The 25,379-nt window shown below is 43.8% G+C and overlaps 1 protein-coding gene across 1 annotated transcript in view; it reads right to left on the bottom strand.

Moving 5' to 3' along the window:
- LOC311320254 (phospholipid-transporting ATPase ABCA1) overlaps positions 1-25,379 on the bottom strand; it is a gene marked incomplete at both ends in the record, with an annotated part of 445,813 nt that overhangs the window by 393,048 nt on the left and 27,386 nt on the right. The window contains 6 exons of the mRNA XM_084451987.1: positions 1,764-1,961; positions 6,282-6,398; positions 7,060-7,199; positions 13,513-13,758; positions 14,398-14,512; positions 21,342-21,403. Coding sequence (XP_084308113.1) covers positions 1,764-1,961; positions 6,282-6,398; positions 7,060-7,199; positions 13,513-13,758; positions 14,398-14,512; positions 21,342-21,403 — 878 coding nt within the window. The remainder of the gene's footprint in view (positions 1-1,763; positions 1,962-6,281; positions 6,399-7,059; positions 7,200-13,512; positions 13,759-14,397; positions 14,513-21,341; positions 21,404-25,379) is intronic.

The raw sequence follows: 25,379 nt of genomic DNA, 5'->3' as shown, positions 1-25,379 counted from the left end.
TACATTGTATATTGTCTTGACCCATTGAGGAAGCTAAATGTGAATATAGGCTAAGCAATACCTGAATTTTAATGTGCAACAGTCGATATTTTCCCATTGCACTTGCAGACCCTTATTCTAAGCCACAAGAGCCACTTATTCAAAAATAAAGTGTTAACTGAATCAGATTATTGTTTGAGTCAATTTATTTTTTCAGTAACCTTTATATTGCATAGAAAACTGTGCTCATGTGTCACGCTGTGTTTGTAGCCCTCTGCAAATACCAACCCCACCCATACAGCAGTAGGCCTACAACTACATAACATTGGTTGGATAGGCTAATAGTAGCCTAATAAAAAAACTATGTTTGAGCTAGCTAACGTTATCTACCATTATCTCAACCGGGACAGTTGCCAGTTAGCGATGAGAGGCAAAGTCCCAAGCCCAGTTGAAAACCTCCATCGTGGGATGAGGGTGGTGCAATTGGCCAGTATCCAGCTTCATACACCCAACGTTAGGCTAGCTAAGCTAGCTAGCAAGCAAGCAGTTGCAAAGTCGAACAATACAGGTTGTAAAATGATGCGGGGGCATATCTCTCGCTAGCTATGCATGCCGTATTATATTATTTTAAGAGTTGGCCTCAAAACACAAAAACGTTAATTTGAAGTTAAAAGCTAACAAAAGCTGGGGCCGTCTATAAACTGGGGCCGTCTCATTCATGACGGCGACAGGCACTAGCCTGGCAGACTGCATTGAATAGTTATCAAACAAGCTTGGGAACTAACGTTAGCTGGCATAATCCATAATTCCCCCAAAAGAACCCCTCCACTGCACAAGCTTTTTACCAAACATAGCTAATAAGCACAAGCTACTGAGTGCAACGTTAGCCCTGCTAACAGAGAGAACGGATTTGGAGGAGATTGTTGCAGCTGGTGCTAAATGAGGCAAAGGAACATGTCAAATAGAATACAAAAAACATGCGGAAAATGTATTCAATCACTTCTTCTTACGGCTTTCCAGCAGTGTCGATGCAACTATTACTGCCCTCCACAGAATATTGCTACATACTTCACGTCCGGATGTAAACAAGCCGGATTGCCAGATTGGTGCTCCAGCCCCAATGAGTGCTCCAAATCCCCCCAATGCGATAAAAACCAGCCCAAATATTATATATTTATTTAGTATAATATATATCTATATATCATAATACATGTTAAGAAAAATGCCTTTCAGCTCAAATTCCGAAAATAATAACTAATGAGGTAAAACTGCAACACAAGCCTACCCCAGCGGCTTAGCTAAATCCGACCGGGCCTGAGTAAACATAGAATTCATCCATAAATCTATCCATAAATTGCTCAATAGGTGAAAAGTCCTACATCATACTGCACCAATGTGTTCTTATGTTTCAAGTGTTATCAGTGATATGCTTTCTATTTGTTAATAGGGCTTGGGAAAATGTAGTCCCAGACACGACCATCTTCTTTCTACACAGGTGTATCTATTTGTAGCCCAAGCCGATATAGCTGCATTTGGTGTCACAAACATACACACGAGCGCCATCTAGCGGCCACTGTGTGTCAATAACAGCCTCCCATTCTAAAGACTGCGGTGGCTTTTGACCCACTCCCCGGCGAAGCTGGTAAGTTTCAAATGCTTGGTGCTGCTAGTGTTAAATCCATCACGCATCCCTCAAGTCCTGCGTAGTTAATCGAAAGGGATGCACATAGATGAACATAAAAGAATGATAAACATTTGATCCAAGACGGCGGAGATGAGCATACCCCAATGAACTTGTTGAGGAGTTCCAGGGCGCGGCTGGTGGCGTTGAAGGCGTTGCGCCAGTCGTAGGGCGGCATGCCCGCAGGCCTGTCCTCAGGGGGCCCGGTGTACAGGAAATTGGCGAGCAGCTCCGCCGTCCATCCCGTGCCGTTGAGGTGCTGGTCGAGGCTGGCGGCGAACCACGGATTCCCCAGCAACGCCTGAAATCCCAGGGAGGGTGAGAATTCAGTCACGTGCGCTCGCCCTGTATACTCTAACGATCACCGTAACACCAGATGAATACAAAGGACCTAAATTGGGGAGCTGAAGCAGAATAGATTTCCAATAGACCTCTGACATGCTGTTCTTTTGATGCCTGTCCTTCCTGGTGGCGTTGGCTTTCACATGCAGTATTACAGTAATTAAAGACATTAAGCTAGATGGCACTGTTGTACTTCAGGCTCTGGGATCTACACCCCCCTCTCCTATAACTGTGGGGTAAGCTGACTAACACACACACACACGCACATGACACACGCAATGCGCACATCCACACACATTCTGCTTACTCTCAGATAAAAACACATGTATAGAAACACATTTACAGACAAATACACATACAGTACACACACATGCAGACAGACATGCATGCACACACACACACACACACACACAACACACACACACACACACACACAGAATGCAGTCATGCACATACTATTACACATACTATATACACACATGCACTTTCTCTTTCACTATCTCTCACTCTCTGTCTGACACACACACAAACACACATGCACAAACAGACACAAACACACACACACACACAGAATCCTGTGAGTCCCTGTCTCTCCGCTCCCCTCCTACCATCAAGCCCCAGGCTGTGCTTCTGCTCGCCATGCGACAGGTTAATGAAGAGATATGCTAATGTAAATGCAAATAGCCTTGCTGTTCCAGGCCCCGTGTGTGTGTGCTGCTGCTTAAAAATCAATGGGCGCCTGCCTGGTCCCCTGTCAAACAATGGTGTGTTACATAACTGTCTGCTAGCTAGTCAGGGATGATCCTTAGAACGGGTTTGGTTGAAGCAGCATTTCCATCTGTTTGGCCTTACTCCATTCCGCTTGCCTGGCTGCAACCATGAAATTGACATCATGTAATAGCATGGTAATACCAAGATACATAACCTCATAGATGGAACATGGTCTGAGGATAATCCAGACAAAGCAGACTGTGTTTTTCTTCTGCTTCTATATCTGTGTATGGAACTCTCTAGGCAGCTAGGCCGAGCAGTATGCTGGAAGAGGCAGAAACATATTTGGTCCGAAGTGTTTGATAATATTCCGTTTAACCTAGGGGTCAACGTTTCAAATGAGGTAGTCTCTATGCTGCTAGTGACCTTTTCGGCCATTTCTTTTTTTGGGGGGGGGGTGATAGTGACCGCAGTACAGTTAGTTTCAAGATGTTTATTGGAAATCCAATATGTACGCAACTATCAATTCACATTTTCTTGTGTACAGACTGTGTATATGACAACAATGAAATCTAATAATTTAGTTGTTCCATACCTGCTATACTTGTATATGAGCAAACATACATTATGATCCAGCACTTGGTTCTCGTTAGGAGTAGTGTAGATCTGAATCATGCTTGACTGGAATTATTTATAGATTATAGTTTGTGTGTTTGTTTGTTTTAAATGTGACAATTGTGTTATTTGTTTAACATGAAATTAACTTTCCAATAAAATCAAATGATGTTTAACACTGACATGAGTACATAATTATCCTGTATCCAATGCGACCTTGAGAGTGAGCTGGTTTCTGTGCATTCCACCTATTCCCCTGGGGGGGGGGGGGGGGCAGTGGCTCATCAGATTCTACCCATACTTGCCAACCCTCACGATTTTCACGGGAGACTCCTGATTTTCAGTGCCCTCTCATATTTCTCCCGCATTTCTCCCGATTTCTGACAATCAGATTTACTCATGAGTCACGACCTGTTTCATTCTAACATAACGCTCCAAATTTTAATGTTTCCACTCGGACTTCAATACAACTACAACGTTGTTTGGTTTCCATGGTAGCTGTGTAGTCCGTGCGTGCGCTACAGGACTTTCTCCCTGAGGATCTAGCGTCTACCGTCTCTTGACTGACAGAAGAGAGAATGAGCTCTTCAAAGAAAAAAAAAAACTCATGTAAATTCCAGCCTCAGTGAAAAGTAGAGTTTACATTTACAAGAATGGACAACTCTACCCTCTCCTCACTCCTTTCCTGTAAATTAAACTTCACAGGTCCAGCCCACACATATGCTCCATCAAGGATGGTGCTACAGGCAGCAAGGCATTGCACTTACAACTACAATAAGCATTTGTAGATGGCCACAGAGGGCAGAGGCATGCACCTAGACTCCATGGTGCAGCCGGATAAAAAGTAAACTCTTATAACTCTTATTTGAAATGTATATGATACTGATATATACTAATATATATATATGATACTGATATGATCCGATACTGATATATGTGATACTGATACGACTAATATGATACTGATATATATTAATTTATACAGATATTGCCCATTCAATTTCAGTTCAATCTTTCATGAAATAAAATTATTGAACAATATAAATCCTGTTGCTTTTTTTATTTTTTTTATAAATCCTTTTCATGTCAGTAGGATACAGGAAATTGTCTGGAACCCCCCGTGGAATTAGGTTTTGAAATGCTCCCTAAGCCAGTTGAGGTGGTTCGGGCATCTAGTGAGGATGCCTCCTGGGCGCCTCCCTAGGGAGGTGTTCCAGGCGTGTCCGGCTGGGAGGAGGCCGCGGGGTAGACCCAGGACTAGGTGGCGGGACTACATCTCCGCACTGGCCTGTGAGCGGCTAAAGATTCCCCAGGCAGAGCTGGTTGATGCTGCTAGGGAAAGGGATGTCTGGGGCCCCCTGCTGGAGCTGCTGCCTCCGCGACCCGACCCTGGATAAGCGGATGAAGATGATGATGATGATGAATGCTCCCTATTTCTGAAGTCTCAAGGTTGGCTGCTGCCACAAATGTAAACAGGGTAATTTACCCCCCCCCCCCTCCCCCTCTACCCACGGACACTGTAGTAAACAATCCAGCAGTGGTGGTGTGTGAAGACCAGGGATATGCCAGGGCACCCAGCTGTGCACGTATTCATCATCTCGCCTCCATATCCTCGGCTCACGTTCCCATCCACTTCATACCCATTTGTTTGTTTTGTTTATGCAGATTATTCCCAGAAATGATGCCTACATTTTCTGATGGATGCAGTGGTTCGAGCAAGTCCTAATTATAATCCAGCATGTGCTTCCCGTTAGGAATAGTGTAGATATGAACCATGGCTTACACTGATTATTTATAGATTATAGTTTGTTTGTTTGTTTGTTTTGTGTCATTTATTTTACATTATATTAGTAGATTAACTCTCCAATAAAATCACATGATGTTTAACACTTATAAAGTCACCAGCTTTCAGTTTTCATTCAAAATACCATGTGAGCATCTGGAATGACGACTGTAGTAGGCGACTCAAAAAAGCTGGAATAGGTTCACCCCAAAGTGACCTATCCATTTTGACTGTTTTTTCCCACCAAACAAAAGCCAGCCCGAATAACTCAACAGTGGTTGTAATTGCTCCATCAATGTGGAAAAGTCTGTGAGACCTTGAGAGACCTCTGAAGACATACTGTAGCATCAGAGCCAATGGTTCAGGGGCGTGGGGAGTCTGCTGCACTCCACAGAGGAAAATGAAGACAAAGGAGAATTGCTGGCCCATTTGTGTAAAGGTTAGGGCTAGGGGTAATGAATACCCTAGCTATATGGAGCGCTCTTGCTCGCTCCCTCAGCTGCCCATAAGCTCATTTGAAGTGACACAGGAGTAATATCAGCTCCTGGAGAACGGGGGGGGGGGGATACAGCGAGGGGAGCGGAGAGAGATAGAGGATGAGGGATTGAGAAAGAGAGAGAGGGAGAGAGAGAGGGGGAAAGAGAGGGGAGGGGGGGGGGGGCAGGAAGGTGTGTGCAGCTCTCTGTTCAGGGGTAATCCCTACTGCCTCACCGGTAGTGTGAAAATCCTGCCCTCCTCCATAATTACTTTTTTTTCCTGACAATTTTCATATTCTACTGGATGTTCAACAAAGTGATATACTCATGTTGTTTGTGTCTGTTTTTGACATGGATGGATGGTATAAATAGTATGTTGTTGAGAGAAATTGTTGGTACCTAGAGGGAAATGTACCGAGCGCAAACAGGCTTTGTGCATCAAGAGAAAAGTATGCCCCGTGCAAGAGCACAGAGACGCAGCAGAGACATCTGAGTGATTTCAAATCAAATTAATACAATTCTTGGAATTCATGCATGGGATGCCATCCGTGCCCACATTCATATGACCCCCTGATCACCCAAACACATGATTTGGTGACATTCATGACTTTGATGTAACCTGAGATTTGAGAAATTGCTGACTACTACTTTCGAATCCTAATACTCAACTACCACTCAAAGCGATTAATCTTACCCGTAGTGCATTGACTGGGCGGCCATTTTGAAGGAAGTCCCAAACCCGTGGTGCCAGATCCTCCAAAGCCTCACTAAGCTCTTTTAACATAGCCAAGGCATTAAATGTACTATTCGCCTGGAGAGAAAAATAAAAGACAAGAGAAAAGATATACAGTATGGAGATTAGGAAAAGGTGCCGCCACGCATATCCCTCTTTCCTCCAATCCGAGCAGCCTGCCCACTGAGTCATCTCGTTTTCTTGCAGAGCCAACGCGACCTTGAGAGCGCTCTGGCTTCTTTGCGTTCCACCTACCCCCCTGGGGTGAGCAGGGGAGGCTCATCAGATTCCACCTCTCGCTGTGACAAATGTAAATAGGGTTATTTGTGTGCTGTGCACCTAGTGACGCAAGTGTTCGTATTCATTATTTCCACTCGATATCCTGGGATCAGATTCCCAGCCACTTCATACCCGTTTGTTTTGTTTATGCAGTTATCAAAATGATGTTCATATCTGGTGAGATGCCTTGAAAAATACATTATGTTCTTAGTCTCCCCTGAGCAATTATCTCTCTCTGGGTTTAAATGTCGTTTCTCGTGAGAGTGGAGAAGGGGGTTCATGGTGTGTATCATATTTTCTTTTACTCACTAGTTAATTTAGGGGCCTCTTTCCCTAATTGGGATGGAGTTTTGAATTTAATTAATTAATTTCTCCATGAAACAATTCTATTTCTGGCAAACAGGCATAGCACATCTGGAAGTAAGCATTTTGACAGTTCCGTGGAGACTGTGTGTGTTACCTCTTTCACCAGTAGTCTGGTAGCAGGTGTGTCTGGTGTGTAGAGAACCTTTCCCTGCAGCAGAGGTCTGAAGGTGCTCCACACGACCCTCAGAGCAGGGCTCCCCTCCAGGGTCTCCACCAGCATCTGGCAGAAGGCACCTCGACAAAGACAAAGAAGGACTCTCAGAGAAATTAGGGAATAGCCCTTTACCGTATCAGATCAGGATGAAAGCAACTCGTAAAAAAGGATGAATCACACGCCCACAAAACCTATAAAAACTCTACTGACACAATTATTATAAATACATCAATCATGTTGGGGAATAAAGATGTTTATCCTAACCTGGGTTGATGCCGCCACGTTTTGGGTTAGCGTAGGGAAAGGCCAATTAAAACAATGCGAAACATAATTGATGAGCTGCAGAGCGTCAGCCGGCAATCAAAACAATCCCATAACCTACCGCAGAGATAATAAATGATTGTAAGCCACGTGTGTGATGGAAGTAGCAGGTGCCGCGACACCGTGGCCGAGTTTACACGGCGGGTTTAATGCAATTAAGATACTTCAAAAGACTCAATTATTTCTTGGAGAATGACTCCATTATAGCCGGAGGAACGGAAAAGACTAGACATTTGCTCAGCTACTGTCTTGAGCCTAACCCAGCTGTGTAAATAGTTTCAGAGCCAGGAGAAAACAAGTCAATGTGCCCAGCTGCAGCAGAATCATAACTAATGGAACAGATCTGCCGACGTGAATAAGGCCAGGATGTGAGTGCTGCACGGGTTACGTGAGGACGTTTGAGAGCAACGCCGGGCCAACACAGGAGCACTGTCTGTGACTGGTTGTTTTTCTCTCTAGATGAGTGGATGTGTTTGAAATGCTTGTGTCAATCTGTGTGCCTCTGTCCAACTTTCTGCTGGTCTGTCTGTCTTCCCTGTGTTGTTTTCATGTCTTTCCTGTGTACTACCTGGCCCAGACAGAGGAAGACCCATTCTCCAAGCAAATAATAAATATTGATATATCTGCATGAATGTCAAAAGATAGCATGTCATATGTCATAAGACATGTAGGTTAAAGCTGTGATGGTGAATTAAAATGATTAGTGCTAACATTTGTGATGAACCTTTAGCCTTTTGTGCTCTGTAGAGACTGTGTGGAAAGCTAACTGCAGCCTTTAGTCCAGCTGTCTGTTTCCCGTGACCATACAGATGTCATATCCTATTTTCACCACACATGACTCAATAAGGACAGGAAGTAGACCCCACACGGCTCACAGATACCGGTTCAATAAATATTGATATCGAGATGAATGCAGTTATGCCACGTCCTCCCAAACTGTGATGTAGTAGAGCTTTATTTGATTAAAGGTGTGTATTATGCCACGCTGTGGTGGCGGTGGGGTGCGGAAGTCATGCTGCCAAGTAATTGCTCAGAGTCTGAAGTCAGCCCCTTGTCCTACCTGGCGAATTTAATCAATTTGAGTTGTACCCTGGAGAAAGGATCAAGCCAGCACGACAAGCTCAACAGAGCTGTGGAAACACACTACACAGAGACACTCATACACACACACACTCCAACACATACAACATAGGGGCAAATTCACAAAGAATGGATTGCGGCCGCTAATAGCACCATTAACTGCATGCCATTTGCACCCCCTCCGTCTTCCATTCACAAAATATATTGTAACACGCCCATACAGTGTAAAGCTTAGTGCAATTTGCTACGGATATGTCAAAATGTAAATACTGCCCATGCAACAGCAACACACAAGCCGCTAGCCGACAATGGCAGATTGAAAAATAATTCTGAGCCCGAACTGGAAGTCCTGACGTACAAGGTCCAAAGGTATGCCTCACAACAAGTAAAAAACATACTTTCAGCTAAAAAACATATTTGGGATTGGGATCTCTCATGGACCAGATGATGCATGACATGTCAGGCAAAACATTGCACATTATTTCTCAAGATATGCTTTGCTGTCTCTGCAACAAAATAAAGTTGTCAAATTGCACCTCTGTTTCAAAAACATACATTAGACTTGGGCTGAAAATTTACTTTTTGGCTCACCTGCCAAGGGGACTGGTAGATGAAAAGTATATTTTTTACCTGCCTAAATAATTATTTTTTTTGTCACATTATACATCTGTTTCAGTACTTTTCATTAAGATAATAGTATTATGTTGAATACATGCTTATGGAAGAAGCCAAAGTAACATTTCAAATATATTAGTTTAATTCGATGCCTAGAAACATTGCAATTCATAGAAATTAAATTATTCATTTCCATTCACTTCCACAGTGTAGAATTATCCATAACTACCTAACCCTACACAAATATGAGAAAGAAATGATCCAAGCCTTAACCTCATGGTCTTTATGTGTTTATGAACAAAATACATATACTGTAACATATTCACAGCCTGTCATCATGTAAAGTTAAACCTGAGCTGGATGACAAGTGAAGTCAGTCAAGGAGGAACCAGTACCGTCTTCAGAGCTTATAAGCTACATGACAAGCGATCAAAGACATCCCTTCTGAGAAACAGTGGCTTGGTATGCTATGGAAGCCCAGAGACAGGATGGTACACATCTACTGTAGGTGTTGACTGTAGTAGCGCGGGTCCTCTTAGGTAAATGGGAACGATTTCTGTGCGCGAGTAGCCTCCCATCACCAGTCATGTGACTGAAACTTTATTTGGTGCAGCGGGGGAGCTATTTAAGTGCAACACACAACAAACAGAACGCCGGTCTATGGCATGGATGTGGCAACATCGCACGCATAATTTATTACATGACTCTATTGGTCAAACATTTATCCGCAGCCTCTGAAATTTAGTCGCCAAATGGAAATGAGTGTTTATTTTCAGCCCTGCCTACAACCAAACATTAAATGAGAGGTAGGAAAGATAGCCTAGGCACATCACTTCTTGGGGTGCTGGGTTAGGTAATAATCACAAAGAGAATATGAAAGAAGAACCCGCACACTCATATGACCCAGAATAAACTTTAAATTTACAAGATTTCGACCATCTGCTTTTCGTAGAGCAGATGCACTGTCAATGAAAAGCTTATTCTGGGGCATATTAAAGTGCAGATTCTATTATCTTAATTACACAACATTAAATTAACTAAGTTAATTAATTAACAATTTAATTTCTCACACAAAAATATAACTTAGTCAAAAAATATTTTCCCTGACACAGTGGGCTAAACTTAATTACAACTAGGGCTGCGAGCAGCAGTGAGCGGGCCCTTGCACCCCACGTTTGTCGGGGTGCAGCGCCGTTAAAGGGTGTGCTATTTCGGTGTCCAGTACTGAGAGAAACATCCTGTCACCGGTAGGTGGCGCTCTAAGCATGACTCACTTCCGACGCATAGATGTGTTCAGGACGGTACCTTGATGAAGCGTGAGAAATGTTGTCTAAATCGGACAATGTATGTGGGAGTAATGATGACTTCCTGCTTGACCTGTAGGCGGTGCTATAAGTATGACTCAATACTGACCTACAGATGTGTTCAGGACGCGACCTTCATCAAGCGTGAGCAATTTGGGGTAAATTGGATAATGTATGTAGTATTTATGAGGACTTCCTGTAAGCAGTAGGTGGCGCTATAAGTATGACTCAATGCTGACTCACAGATGTGTTCAGGATGCGACCTTCATCAACCCTGAGCAATTTGGAGTAAATCGGATAACGTACTGTATGTAGGAGTTATGAGGACTTCCTGTTTCACCAGTAGGTGGCGGTGTAGGTATGGCTCAATACCGATGCATAGATGTGTTCAGAATGCGACCTTCATGAAGCGTCAGCAATTTGGTGCAAATCAGATAATGTATGTAGGAGTTTTGAGGACTTCCTGTTTCACCAATAGGTGGCGCTATAAGTATTACGCAATACTGACACATAGATGTGTTCAGGACAGAACCTTCATGAAGCGTGAGAAATATCGGACAAATTGGATAATGTATGGAGGAGTTATGAGGGCTTCCTTTTTTATGGCGAAATGTCAAAATTTGGCAGGGCGCCATGGCAAGGGTGTTTGGTGAAAACTCGATTTTTTGATAACTTTTGATCACTAAGGTCTTAAGATGAAGCAGACCTAATATAAAGTTGATCGGATGAAATCTGTAGGAGGAGCTCGTTGAAGTACGAGACATGGAAATGGTAAAAACAAGGAAAAAATGGCCCATTAAGAGCAAAATGGCTGACTTCCTGTTGGATGTTGGGTATAGCTCCAAGAGACATTTAAGTGTCTCGATGAACTACATATGCCCACCGAATTTCATTCGCCTACATCAAACTGATAGGTGGGGCTCGCCATTTTAAATTTTCCAGGGGGCACTCTTGAGCCATTTTGCCATGCCCATTTCCGTCACCCATGACATTTTTCACCGGGACTGACGTATCTGCAGTTTCATGCGTTTTCATCTTTGGTTAGGCTGCCAAAAAGGCATTTGTTTGGGGAGAAGAAGAAGGTAGAAGGTAGGAGAATGGAGAATAATAATCCTTGTGAAAATACCAACATGCACACTCTCACACTGTTGTGGTGCTGGGAGTAAATCCCCTTAAAAGTTTCAAATGAAGAATAATAAAAATTAGGAATGGGAATTGAATAATTTTAAAACCGAGTAACCTAACCTGATCCTACTCGAGTAACCGATTAGGCCTACTCAAAAAAAGATTACTCAAAAAAAGATACCGTCCAGAGCGCATTTAACCCCGGCCCCCTCAGATGGGAAAATGTTTTTTGTTGCCGCCATTACCGTGGTGGTGCTTTCACCTCTCTTCCATGTCCTTGCAAATACACATCTTTAAAAGCTGATGTATGGTTGGATGCATTACTTACCATCAGATTGAATAACCCACAACCAAGTTTTCATGAAGCTATCGGAGATGCCACGGGTTCTATGCTACACAGTGGTAGTAGACCCCCTCTGTCTAACCCGTGGAGTTTCACGAGATTCTGATGTGCCATTTCAAAATAAAAGCCTTCTAAAATATCAAAAACTGCTTAAAACAGGATTAAATCAGGATTAATAGAAAACTACCCAAGATGCCACAGGTTCTATACTACACAGTGCCAGTAGACCCCCTCTTGGTCTGACTCGTGGAGTTTCAAGAGATTCTGATGTGCCATTTCAAAATAAAAGTCTTCCAAAGTCTCAAACTGCTTAAATCAGGATTAAAATAAAACTACCCAAGATGCCACGGGTTCTATGCTACAGAGTGGTAGTAGACCCCCTCCTGGTCTGACTCGTGGAGTTTCACGAGATTCTGATGTGGCATTTCAAAATAAAAGCCTTCTAAAGTCTCAAACGGCTTTGATATTTCATTTAATGACGGTGCTATGTGTGCCCTAATGCCACCATCAATTAATTGGGAGGAGGGGGGGGGGGGGGCTAAATTAAGCATGTACTGTGCCAAACCTTTACCTTTGCTGTGTCAGTATTCCTCTAGGCACACTTGTAGCCTTGCAAATGAAACATTGGCTATTGTGTCTTCCACACTCATATCCTGTATAGCAATAAAAAAAACAGCCAAACTTGAAAGCTATTAGCATTCAAACAGAGGTGTAAGTGTTCATTTTAAATAGATGGGGCATTGTTTTACTAATTTGTAGTAGCATTAGCACACACATCCACTTTAAGGTCAGGAACTTCACTCTGGGGAAAGACAGCATAATACAAAACATGCTCTTTTCAGCATGTTCTCAAAAGAATAGGCAATTAATGAATGAGGAATAACACAGTCCATGAGACATTACACAGGAGCATAAGGACGTAGGCCAGGGCCGGAGTGGGACTCATTTTCAGCTCTGGAGTTTCATGCCTCAGAACGGCCCACTTTAGTTCGCAGCCGATTACAGTACCTTAGTATTTTAAAGTCTGTAATAGCGCACTCACTGTTCTCTACAGCCATGAAATTCAGTGTATTCTTACCACGGCGCAGCGGGCTAGCTGACAAGTTAAGGTCAGTCAGTTACTCAGTCACTCACTTAGTCATTTACAGGACACTATGTGAGTGGCCTCTAAAGGGTGCCAAAGCACCATGGTCGTTCTAAAATATCCACACACAAAAATCTAATTCAGTGCAAATACAGGTTCTGCTCTCCCCTTCACACTGCCTTCAGTACTGGATCCTCTGCTTCTAACAAAAAAGTACCATCATTCTCAGCAGTCTCCCCTTTTGTTTTATATACTGTAGCTTTCTGATCAAGTCAAGCCAGTTTCATTAATAATAATAACAATAATAATAATAATAATAATAATAATAAATTAGATTTATATAGTGCCTTTCTAGACACCCAAGGATGCTTTACAAGAACAGAGAAGACAAAACAACAAACAGGACTAACAACACAGGGTAGGCTAACTGAGGAGTTAACTGGCTAACTATGGGCCAAAGGTCTGGGCAAACAAGTGGGTTTTGAGGGCTGATTTGAATGAGTCCAGGGTAGGGGCGTTACGTATCTCAGAGGGGAGCGAGTTCCAGAGGGTGGGGGCAGCCACACTGAAGGCTCTGTCCCCGAAGGTGCGTCGGCTGGTGCGGGGGGTGGAGAGCAGACCCATGTTTGAGGACCGCAGGCTTCGGGATAGAGTGTGTTGGTGGAGGAGGTCCGATATGTACTGGGGGGCCAGGGAGTGGAGGGATTTGTAGGTGAGGAGGAGGAGTTTGTAGGGCAAGCTCCCAAAGCTCATCACAACGGAAAGGTCTGTAGACATCGGCAAAAGGGCTCCACGCAGTGTGACCTGCTTGGCCCATAGGTGGTTGCGGTACAGGATTCATGCATCTAATCATTGGCAAGAGCAGCTTACCTAACGCAGAAGAGAGCTGTTGTTGTTCAACCGGACCAGCAGATCTAAGATTATAATGTGGATGGTCCTCTAATGATTCAGGAGTAGGAGCAGGAGTAGGATCAGGGGGAGTTAGTGAAGGCGGTGAGACCTTGGCTGAGGTGTCATCAGGGGTTACAGAGACAGCCAATGGAGGGGATGTCCCAGCAGAAAGGAATGTCTTAGGACAAGTACTAGCCAAATTAGACTGAATATTACCATCAATAAAAGAGGCCCCTGCGGGAGAATTGTCATGAGAAAAATAACCTGGAGGGGGCGATGTATGAGCAATCCAATGGGTTGGGGGGAAGGGGGCCCTAAAGGGAGTACCAGCTAAAGGCAAGTGAGTTCTCACCTGAGACATAGCAGGCGCAGAGGCGACAGATGAAAAATCAGCAGGAGGAGATGTGACACAATTCACATCTCCTCCTGCTGATTTTTCAGCAGCCTCACGCCGGAGGAGCAGGGGATGTGGCCTGGAACAAGGAGGTTGGGTGTGGGGCAGCAGCTGGTTGTACCTGAGGTGTTGAGCCGGAAGAGGGGGGGCCAGAACAGGGACTGGAAGAGGGGCGGCGGCCTGCTGAATAGGGGCAGGAGCGGGGGCTGGTTGAGCCTGGGGGCCTTGACTGGAGGCTGCCACATGTGGATCAGGATACAGCCTACATGTTTCTAGCAGATCATCATTGTCTGAAGGAAGAATTAACTTTTTAACATAAACAGCTTTAGCAGTGACAGAGTTCTTTCTAGCTTCCCTTTTATTGCGAGCAGTTTCAGCTCTATCAAGAGAGTTATTCGCAGTCGTGAGCAAAATGAGACCAATTTATGGCATTCTGTGGTTTCTTCCCCAACTTAGTTAACTCAAACATCTCAAGCTGTCCCTTCACTTCTCCTAGCAACTTAACAGATAGGGTACCTGACACAGGGGGAAAGTCACTATATTTAGCCCATAATGCAATTTGTTCACATACAGTAGGACCACATTTTAATGCAACTGCCTTGGCAGCGCTAAGAAAAGGTTCTCGCTGTGGTGTACTAGGAGTAGCGCCCATCTTATAAAGAAAAAACAATGAGAACAAAATACAAACAATTTGTCAAAATTACAGCAAATAAGACTAGACACATTCACTCAACCAATCACTGCTGTGGTGTTTTTTTCCTCTCTTCCTGTTATAATTTTTTCCAATTGTTCAACAAAATGGCAGAGTCACTAGACTAGCCAAGAATTGTTCAACAAAATGGCAGTCACAAAATGGCGGATTCACGATGTAAAACAGGAAGTCTCTCACTATTTTTTTCACACAAGCAGCGAAACTGGAAGTCACCACGTGTTCACAAAGGAAAGTTGAACTAGCTAGCATAGCATAGCTAACAGAAAGGAACAAAGAGCTAACAGAGAAGATAGCTAGCTTGGAGCAGAACAAAAGAACAAAGGGCTAGCACAGAGTGCCGCTGAAATCAAAAGGAACCCCAAAACGAACATAAAACAAAGCCAGCACAACAGCAAACACTTAAACACAAACACAAAATGTAGCCAGCATACACATAAGTTTAACACTAAACAAAAAACAGAAAACATGATCTCAAATCCCAATACAAGAACGACAACCTAGACAAACAGAACTCAACAAAAACTCAACAAACAAAACAAAACGAAAACAAGGCCTCCTCGTCTTACTTAGCTAATCACCCGGGGTTTCAAATCAACTCACGAACTATAACAGCCATCTCTGTTGTTGTGCTCTTCACAACTGGAGTAAAAACAAACTGCATTGAGCCGTGCAACACCACGACACAGAATAACAAGGCTTTTTCGAGGTAAGCTAAATCCCTACTAACACAGTACGTAAAACTGACGGGACACATTGGTGGTAGTTTGGTAACTTTGCGACGGCACCAACAGCGGACCTAGCTGACACCTAGCTGACACTTGCCTTTTCAGTCGCAAAATAACCAAAATAACCATCCTCAAGGACACTGTAAGGGAACGTAGCCGTCACTGCTGCTTAAATCCGTAACTACGATGTAATTAAATGACGTGACAATGCTGTTACATTACAGTCCCACCCTGACTTTATTGGAAATGTCACAGTGGGTCAGAACATTTGTAAATTACTTAGGTTTTAAAATAAATTTTTAAGTCATACAGTTACAGAATTGTAATAATGAGGAGAAATCCTGCATGTCTGTTTTGTGTGTAATTACTCATTTACAGTTAATATTAACACTAAAGATTTGCAGTATAGGCCTAATAAAAATAATGATAAAAATATGCCTATGATTAAAGTCCTAATTTTGCAACCTAAATGTACCTAAATGTGAGCAATGAACGCTGAGCAGTGAACGTAAAACAAAGTATGCAAGGCATTGGGCTACTTTCTTCGGTGACACAATTGAAGAACTAGACAAACAAGTTACACACTCTGGTACAGTAGGTGGCTGTATGCACATTAAAGTTGTTTGCGATCCGCCACTAAACCCAGCGAAGAAGAAGAAGACGACGACGACGGGTTATACTTCCGTTCTGTTTGAAACAGAAACGATTGAGAAAGACCAACACGCCAGTCTATATCCCCGCGACAACACAGATCCTGTAAGTATCTCAATTTCAATGTATACATAGCTAGCTATGTATTTTGGTATCGTCCCAGATAAAACACCAACGTTATGTGCAAGCTACCCTTTTTTAATGATTATCTATATGTGACCGCCGCTGGTAATTTGGTCCTCAACTAGGCAAAGGTCATTTTTCAGTTTTTTACAGATTATGAAAGTGCAGATTGTAAGCTTTCAAATGAGGTCTCATACATTGAAATCTGAACATAGTTGAAGAAGATATGCTTATTTGAATGCTAGTACTGCCAAATCAACTTAGCTGAGAAATCCTCCTCCAAAGTTCCCCAACATTTTCACACCTCTGACTGCCAGGTAATGGGCGTGAACAATAGCCTGGTAACCCCACCCCCAGCCACTCCCCCACTGGACGATCTGTCATTATCTGTCAGAGTGGCTGTCAATTTGGGGTATTGTCTGTCAGAGTGGCTGTCAACTTGGGGTATTACCTGAGAGTGGCTGCCAAGTGGGGTGCTCTCTCACTGATGACCCCACACTCTTTGAGTCAGTATTAATCTTGTTCTTAACTGCATTCATAACACAATATAAGATGAAGTTCAAATTTAACGTTCTTTATTGTCACATACATGATATAAAGTACAAGCATAAGAAGTAAAGTGTACAAAAAAAGACAACAGTCTAAGTGTTAAAGTGTACAGTCAGTTGTCTGTTTTATAGACAAGGTGCATAGTGTTCATTGTGATCAAGTGTACAACAAAGTAATAACAGTCCCAATCTCAATACTCAAGGTAATAACAACAGTACTCGGCTCAGTATTCAATAGTCTGACAATGCAGTCTGTGCAAGTGTGGGCAAGTCTGTGCAAGAGAACAAGCAACGCTTCAGTATACAAACAGGAAAAGGCTGTGGCCTTTCTCCTGCAGTGCTGTCTGTCCTGATGATCTGCAGTGAATCTACCAGCGGACAGTCTTGTTCTGAGCTGCTGTGGAGTTTGGCGGGGGACATGTGACGTCTCGTCCCTCATCAGAACAGAACTCTCTGATCTTGTCAAAGAGATATGTCTGTCTGGCCATGTCCAGTCCGGGTGGGGCTTGCACAAGAAGACCTTCTCTGGGGGGCAGGACATCAGGCTTGCGCAGCAGCTGAAACTTGACTGCCGGTGTATCACGGTGTTCTCTGGCCACAACCATGCCAGGTCTCTCAGCATCAAAACTGCAATAGAATAGAAGGAAAAAAGTACATTAAACTATTGCCCACAGTACTGGCACTCCATATAGATAAAATAGTACCCGAATGTGTTGATTAAATAGACTAGCTAATGCATGATAGGATGAACGTATTCTCACCTGTTGTGCAAAATCAAAGCTGTAGTGCATAGTGATCTTCTTGCTGGCTGGTACGGAGGGGCCAAGGGAGAGATGCAAATCCTCACATGTTTTTGCTCATCCTGTAACCAAAACAAAAAACAAAGGTGTCAGACTACCATACCTCTCATGCTCTCTCATTCTGTTTCTCTCTATAATATAGCTACCTAGCTAGATATTAGCTGCCTCGCTGGCTAGTTTAGGAACAAAGGGCTAGCTCACTAGCTAGCCATGTCCCTGTGCTAGGCAGCTGGCTAGATATTAGCTGCCTCGCTAGCTAGTTTAGGAACAAAAGGCTTGCTCACTAGCTAGCCATGTCCCTGTGCTAGACATCTGGCTAGATATTAGCTGCCTTGCTGGCTAGTTTAGGAACAAAGGGATAGCTCACTAGCTATAGCCATGTCCCTGTGCTAGGTAGCTGGCTAGTTTAGGAACGAAGGGACAGCTCAGCTAACTAGCATGTTAGCTAACGTTAGCTAGCTAGCCTTTGTTAGTTAGTGCTAGTGCCTTTGTTATGCTAGCTAGACTTAGTCACTTGTTTAGAAAGGAGCTACTGCTTAACGACTAACGTTAATGTAATGTAAACAGCACAGATAGTATAAAGATCAGCTTACCCCAAAGCAAAGCAGAATGCTTGGCGGCAGACAACAGTGGTGTGAATCTGGTAGCTCGTTCGATCAACTTTCGCTTGGCAGCAACATGCTTTGTTGATACAGTCATCTCTGTATCACAGGTCATCAAGAATAAAACTCCGTGTACGAACGAGTCCTGCTCTGCTGGAGTTTTAGCTGCTCTTAAAACTCTTTCCATGTCCTGGATGCCATCCCTGTCTTCTCTTTAGCAAAAGCTGTAGCATCCATGGTTAAACTTGGGACTGAATGTAAACAAAGCCGGCGTGTGGGAAGGGTGGGGGGCGGAAGCAATAGCCAATGAAACCAAATCATGCTAATCGATCTGCCCGCCCCCAAACCCGACTCGAAATCAGCTAAAAACGAGCTTAGTTTGCAGACTAATTAAATGTTTTTCGTGAACCTAAAACTGTTGTCTGTTATAGTAAGTGGGTTCTTCACAACTTCAACTTTGGTAATACAAAAAAAGAAAAAAAACGTTTTTTTATTTATTTTGCCCCCTAGCGCATTTCGGGGTTTGCCGAGTTGCGGACCAAATCACCAGCCACTGTCACATATGCAGATGCTCTCTTTCCAATGTTAGCTAACTAGCTAGCCAGCTAATGTGATTAGCTTTTTTCTGTACATCATGGTTAGCTAAGTAGCCTACGTAAAATTACTCTGTCGCAATGATTGTTAAAACTTTCGCTTTTGTGTAATTGAAGCATAAATTGTAATGTTGGCTTGGCAACTTGAGAATATTTCAGTTGTGTACACTATAACATTTGTGAAGTGTTGTCGTGGGTCATTGTTTCCTAATACTCGCGCGAGCTCCTGCACGTTCGTACTGTTTCATCGCTTGGAATAAAATGCGATAATTAGCTCACTCATTGATTTCGCATCAACCCACGACACCGTTAGTAGGTGTTCGTTTTTAGGCATTCATTTGTCCGAAGTTAACGTTAACAGAATACTAGAAGCCCCAACAACGGAGCTAGGCTAGCTAGCAGGATTTGTTATAGCAGCCATCTTGGCTTTTTTGGTTACAGCAGCCATCTTGGTGGTTTTGGTATGTGATTTCATGTTACTCTTAACTGTTGAAATGGTTGCTCATGCTGTCAAACGGGTAAAGAATTGTGTACTACGTTTTCACTTACATACAAATCCAAATTTTGCATAATAGGTACTCATGATGTGGACTACTTATATAGTGTCTTGCAAAATCTATTTAATTACTGAGGGTGAAGGGTGGTAGACATGTTGCCCTGTTCCTCTAAACGTGTCAGAAATCATGTGGTCCTGTGGAGTGTTCATGTCAGCCAACGAGAGGGTCACCCACCCACTCTCTCTCTCTCTCCCTCTCTCCCCTCCCATGCTCTCAGTTGCCAACCTCCCAGTTCTTGTTTGAACTGAGCAAGGAGCAGGTGAGCGGGACAGGAAGAGGCGCTAAGACGGGGACAGGCGTGGCCAGGGGCAGTCCTGGGACAGCACCACAGGCTCTGTGAGTCTTGTTCAGTTAAATGCCCTCATGAGTATTAACAGAAGAGCACCATATACATATGCACACATACACTCTAACATGTCGCTCTCTCCTCAGCTCAGCCCAATGGTCTCTGAAGGTTCTGTCTGGCCAGCCCTTAGGTGGAGAAACACCTGATCATCAATATAGGCAGGCACACGTAAGTACAAATGCACATACGTTTCCATAGATGGGATAAACAAATGGGGATATTGAGTTAATGTTAGCGGTAGACATGTGAGATTCATAAGACACATCACTGACGCCAGTGACGCCACAATATCAGGGAAATTGAGCAATTGCTTCCCTGTAGTGCAAACTTGCAAGATTCGCTCAGTTATTAACCCTTCTTGCCTTTTTTGTTGTTGGTTTTCTCTCTCCTCCTTCCTCTCTGTGCAGTTCTCCTGTGTGCTGAGCCACTATCCCATGTATTGCCATTGCTGACAGGGTAGAGCTCAGCCACATGCAGAAGTGAGTGAGGAAGAGAGGGAAGAGGAAGATAATTTTCCTGTTTTTTTTTCCCTCCAGTTTTAGGAACCGTCTCAAGAATGTGTTCCCCACTTTTATGCCTTTAAATCAGGGTTAGAGTATTCCAGGTGTGTGGCCATGGCCATGAACACCAGTAGAGGAGGGAACCAAGTGTCTCATTCTCTCTCCACAGTTGTGTGGTTGTTACCCCCCACTAGCTACATATTCATTCAATCTTTATTTAACCTCGTGAATCAATTGAGAGTAAGCTCTCATTTACAATGACGTATAATCACTCTATATTTGAACTTGTACTACAGGTGAGAGAATCCTTTTTAATGGTCTCTCTCATTCGCTCTCCTAGCTGTGATGTTAGAGTTGTGCAAGACTTGGGTGTTCTCCTGCTCTGAGTGCCCATTCTCCTACACCTCCCAGATCTACCTCCACAAGCACATCAAGAGGAGCCATGACAACCTCTGTCCCTGCTGAGGAACACACAGAGCATTATGAAGTAGCCAGTGCCTTGGCGAAGGTGTTTGAGCAGCAGTCGTCAATGGATTAACTCCCAAGACACAAGGAAGAGACAGCGCAACACGCGATATGACTCCAGTGACGAAGGTAATATAATAAAGTGCATTCAACAGTCCCAAAAGAGTACTACTTGAGTTGACTAATCTGAGCTAATTTACCTCTACTATATGTTCCAGTGCCCAGGCAGCCGGTCGGCAGAACTCAGACCAGACCAGCTATGCCAGGTGCCAGAGCCGGAAGGCCTGCTCTGCCAGTTATCAATGCAGGTAATGCATGTTTGTGATGGTGAAATGTCTATGCATATTTGCACACTGACAGTTAACTCAGGACTTTTTGAAGACTAATTAACTAATCTCACTAATTTACTCATCTCACTTTACTCAGCAGTAGACGTTCATCACCCAGGCCCTTAGAGCTAAGGCGCAGTGAGCGATGGCCCTGTGAGCCAGGCCCTTCAGCCCGTCTGAACTCCAGGCACAAGCAGCATCCATCGGAGATTAGCACCCCGGCCAGACCAGGTAAGGGTCTGACATGTCTCATGTCGAGTTGATTCTTCCCCTTATGCCAGAAGCCGTACGCCGCCAGCACCATAGTTTCCTGCTCATCCCTTTATCCTCTGGTTTTCAGGTAGTTCTCTGATGCCATCGCCTGTGAGACCAACAGCTCCATCAGTGTTGCCATCAAGCTCTGCAGATGCTGGTATGCTGAATTTTGTGAACTACTTCATGCTGCATGTAGGGATATACTTTGAGTTGAATATCCATTATGGGACCGTACAATTACTTATAGCCACATCTGTGTTTAATATCCAGACTTCCAGAGGATGATGTGTCAGCAGTTCTCCAGCGTCATGCAGAGTCTGAGGGAGATGGCACAGACAATGATGAGGCTGGAGCAGAGGCTGGAGCAGAGACTGTCCGGCGAGTCTGCAGACGGCTATCGGGGAGCAGTACTGGATGACCTGCACCCTGCTAAAACGGAGGAGGACCTGCTGGTCTTGGAGGAGCAGCTGAAGGACAAGGAGCATCAAAGGAAGATGGTGAGCAACTTCAGGGCAGAACTTTGTTCCTTATTTTTGCAGGGAAGTGTTAAGGAAATGTAAAAGTAAATGATTGTCTTCATGTTTTGCAGACACGATATCTGAGTTCCATTGGCGGCAAAGATCTGCCAGATGTTGTCCGGCGGGTGCTGTCAGCCATTGCCATACACAGAGGCTGCGTTCCGAATCGCCTACTACCCTACTATATAGTATGCCAAAACAGAATGTAGTATGTCCCAATACATAGTATGCCACATGCAGTATGGCAAAAGTACCAGGATGACCTACTACATCCGGTCGTATTTTGCAGTATGCACGCCAGCAGGCTTTTCTGGCTATTCTGACCCACAATCCTTTGCGCAGCGGTAATGTGCGTCACATGCGCGAGTTGACGGCTGTAGACGAATGTCGCGTTATGGACAGCGACGGATGTGGGCTAATTTCAAGGCGCAATGTTATGACAAGGTAGTATGTCCCAATTGGATGCCTACTGCTTGCAAAGTACGTACTTTCTAAGGGCAGCTGTAGTAGGTACTGGTAGTAAGAAGTAGAAGTATGCGATTCGGAACGCAGCCACAGTGTGGTGTGTCTACAGCGTCCATGGGAAGAGGGGGAAGAAGCCTCCGAAGAATATGACCCTCTACAATGTCATATTACGTAAGGGATTGTTCATATTTTCGCAAAATAATACATTGTCTTTGCTTCATGCCATGTGCATTGAAACCATTCCCTTTTTGGTTAAAAGGTGCAGTTATGGCCTGTAAGCCAAGTACCACTGTGACAGAGGTGTCTGCCCAGCTGCAGGAGACGCTGAAACATGCCCCTGCTCAATGCAAAAAGGTATGTGATGTCAGGCAGTTAATTTTCTCGTATCCAGTGACATGGCACGCTTCCAATGAATGTATGCGACTTGCTTTTACAGCCATTTCATTATGTCCTTAGGCATCTGCTCCAGCCCAGCTGACCTCCCCAGCCCAGCCCCTGACCGCAGCTCCAGCCCTGACCACAGTGGAGTATTCAGATGAGGATGACCTCTTCTGCCCAGACCCTCGATTCAGATGTGGGTGACCTCAAGCCCAGCCCGTCTCCCTAAACCTGCCTTTCCAGCCTGCCGGGATGGATGCCTTTTTTGTAAATAGTTTTTGTAAATTGTAACCTTTCTTTTGTGGGATACAACGGTCTGTTCCCGGTCTGCCTGCCACAGAATGCGCACTTTGTTTCATTTTTGTTTTTAGAACTTTTGCAATTGTCAGATAATGGGTTGGTAATTTGGTCGGACGAAAATATTCAAGCACAAACAGGATGACGTTTTTCAGCTGGACAGAGTCTATCAGATCTCAAACGGATCGGGTTGAAGATACTCGAAACTCATATTAATGCCAGGTGTAAATGTAATCAGGCTAAATCATTATCTAGATACAATCTGGATACGAGAAGGTGTAAACAGGGTCAGAGATGCAGGGTCCTGCAACAGTGGGGCAAATTTGTTCTCCAGTTGTAGACCTGGTTGTCGGGTTGGTTATCGTTTCAATTTTATCAATTCCGATTCCAAATCTCCTTATCGAATCCGGTTCTTATCTCGGTTCCGATTCCAATATGTTTTGGAGAGAAAAAAGAACAACTATTTCAAGAAAAAAAATGTGGCTACATTTATTGGCAGTATAATCAGTCAACTGTCAAGACAGGAAGGTTTCCTTTTCCCTGTCATTTATAAAAAATATATCACACTTATAAGGAATGATATCACACTTATAAGGAATGATCAACTAAAACAATTACAACAAAAACTATTTCAATTAATAATAATAATAATAATAACTAGAATAACTAGAGGGGCTTGCACTCCAGAGTGCATACATCTGCCCCTGCCCCCCCCTCAACTGCTCTCCCCCTTCCATGTCCCCCCCCCCCCCTCTACCTTTCCTCACACCTCCCACCTCCACCTCTCATGTGCTGTGCTCTCCTACTGGCTTTTTGAATCTGCGGGGCTTTGCCCCTGGGGCGGAGGTAATAATCCGGCGGGAACCGGAAGTGGAGGAGGGGAGCTCTCTGAACTCTGATCTAAGAAAAATATTTGAAGACATCTGTTATAGACCTAGGCCGCGTTTCCCGAAACCCTCCTTAGCGCTCAGAAGCTCTTTGTCTTCTTACGGCTCCCGAAAGAAGCAAACGCGTTTCCCGAAACCCTTCTTAGCCAAAGACGTTCTTTCGTAAAAAGGTTTTGAAAGGAGGCTCTGGGGCGTTCTTAACACTCATCTTAGCGACCAAACGCTCGCAGATCCAGCCGTGTCAGGCAAAAGGAGATATTCATCTAACACGCACTGTTCCGTCTTATTGTGTTTTCCCCTTTTTCCTTTCTTTCATGCAGCCTTTAGTGTTTAAAATTGGGGAAAACTTGAAAATCTCTCCTAATATGGTTACATGTGTTTTACCGTATCCCTCTAATCAGAATGGATTCCTTTTATAATAAGAATGTATTATTCTTATTATAAAAGGATAATTAAAAATTATACAAGTAAATTGTATAGGCCTAGCACCTTTCACAGAACCCAAGGTCGTTTAAATTTAAATTTTGATGCTGCTCTGTAGTTTTTCTCGCTATTTGATGAAGGCCTACTGCCTCCTACTTTACCAGGCTTTATATATCAAGCAATTTGAGCTGCAGTCCATGTCTGAAATAAATAAAGTTGAATTAAGTATAACATCATGACCATGATTATTCTGCAACATACAGTATGAGATACAGTAGTTCATCCCCATCAAATGTGTGCAACTACGCCCAGATCATCATACACCATAGTCTGCATTAACCAATAGCTGTGTGTGATTGGATGTGATTGCCACTTGGATACACCTGTTGTTTGTCATCACACACACGAGCAACGGGGAATTGGTGCAATGGGTTGCAGGCCACCACGGGCTGGCCATGTAGGCCTAGCCTGCTTGTGAATCCTCTGTATACATTGGTGCATATCCTGTTATGCACTGTGTGTATATTAAGATGTGAATACAGACGCTGGTTGCCCTGCAACTGGCATGTTCTGTTTTAATATCTGTGTTGCTTTTATGGCTGTGCTACTAACCCTTTTCTGCCTCCCCTCTCCCTAGTGCCTCTCTCCCTCCTACCTTCTAACCAGGTCCAGTGGATGCCCCACTGTCACCCGCAGACCACCCTGAGTCCGATAGATACCCCCACAGCACAGTGCTTTGTTATACGATTCACTTAAATATCATATTAGAGACTACAGGGATAGCTAACACATAATGGCCTACCATGTAGGCAACTTCTCTGTAACTATTTGTGCACTCTCCTGTAAGTCATGTCTCTCTTATGAAGTATATATCCCGTGTTTACTGCTCTGTATATGTTCTTAGGTTATAGACAAACATTTTCCAGGAG

The sequence above is a fragment of the Borostomias antarcticus genome, assembly GCF_949987555.1.
Source record: "Borostomias antarcticus genome assembly, chromosome: 17".
Taxonomy (NCBI): domain Eukaryota; kingdom Metazoa; phylum Chordata; class Actinopteri; order Stomiiformes; family Stomiidae; genus Borostomias; species Borostomias antarcticus.
This window is presented reverse-complemented; position numbering and strand designations above follow the sequence as displayed.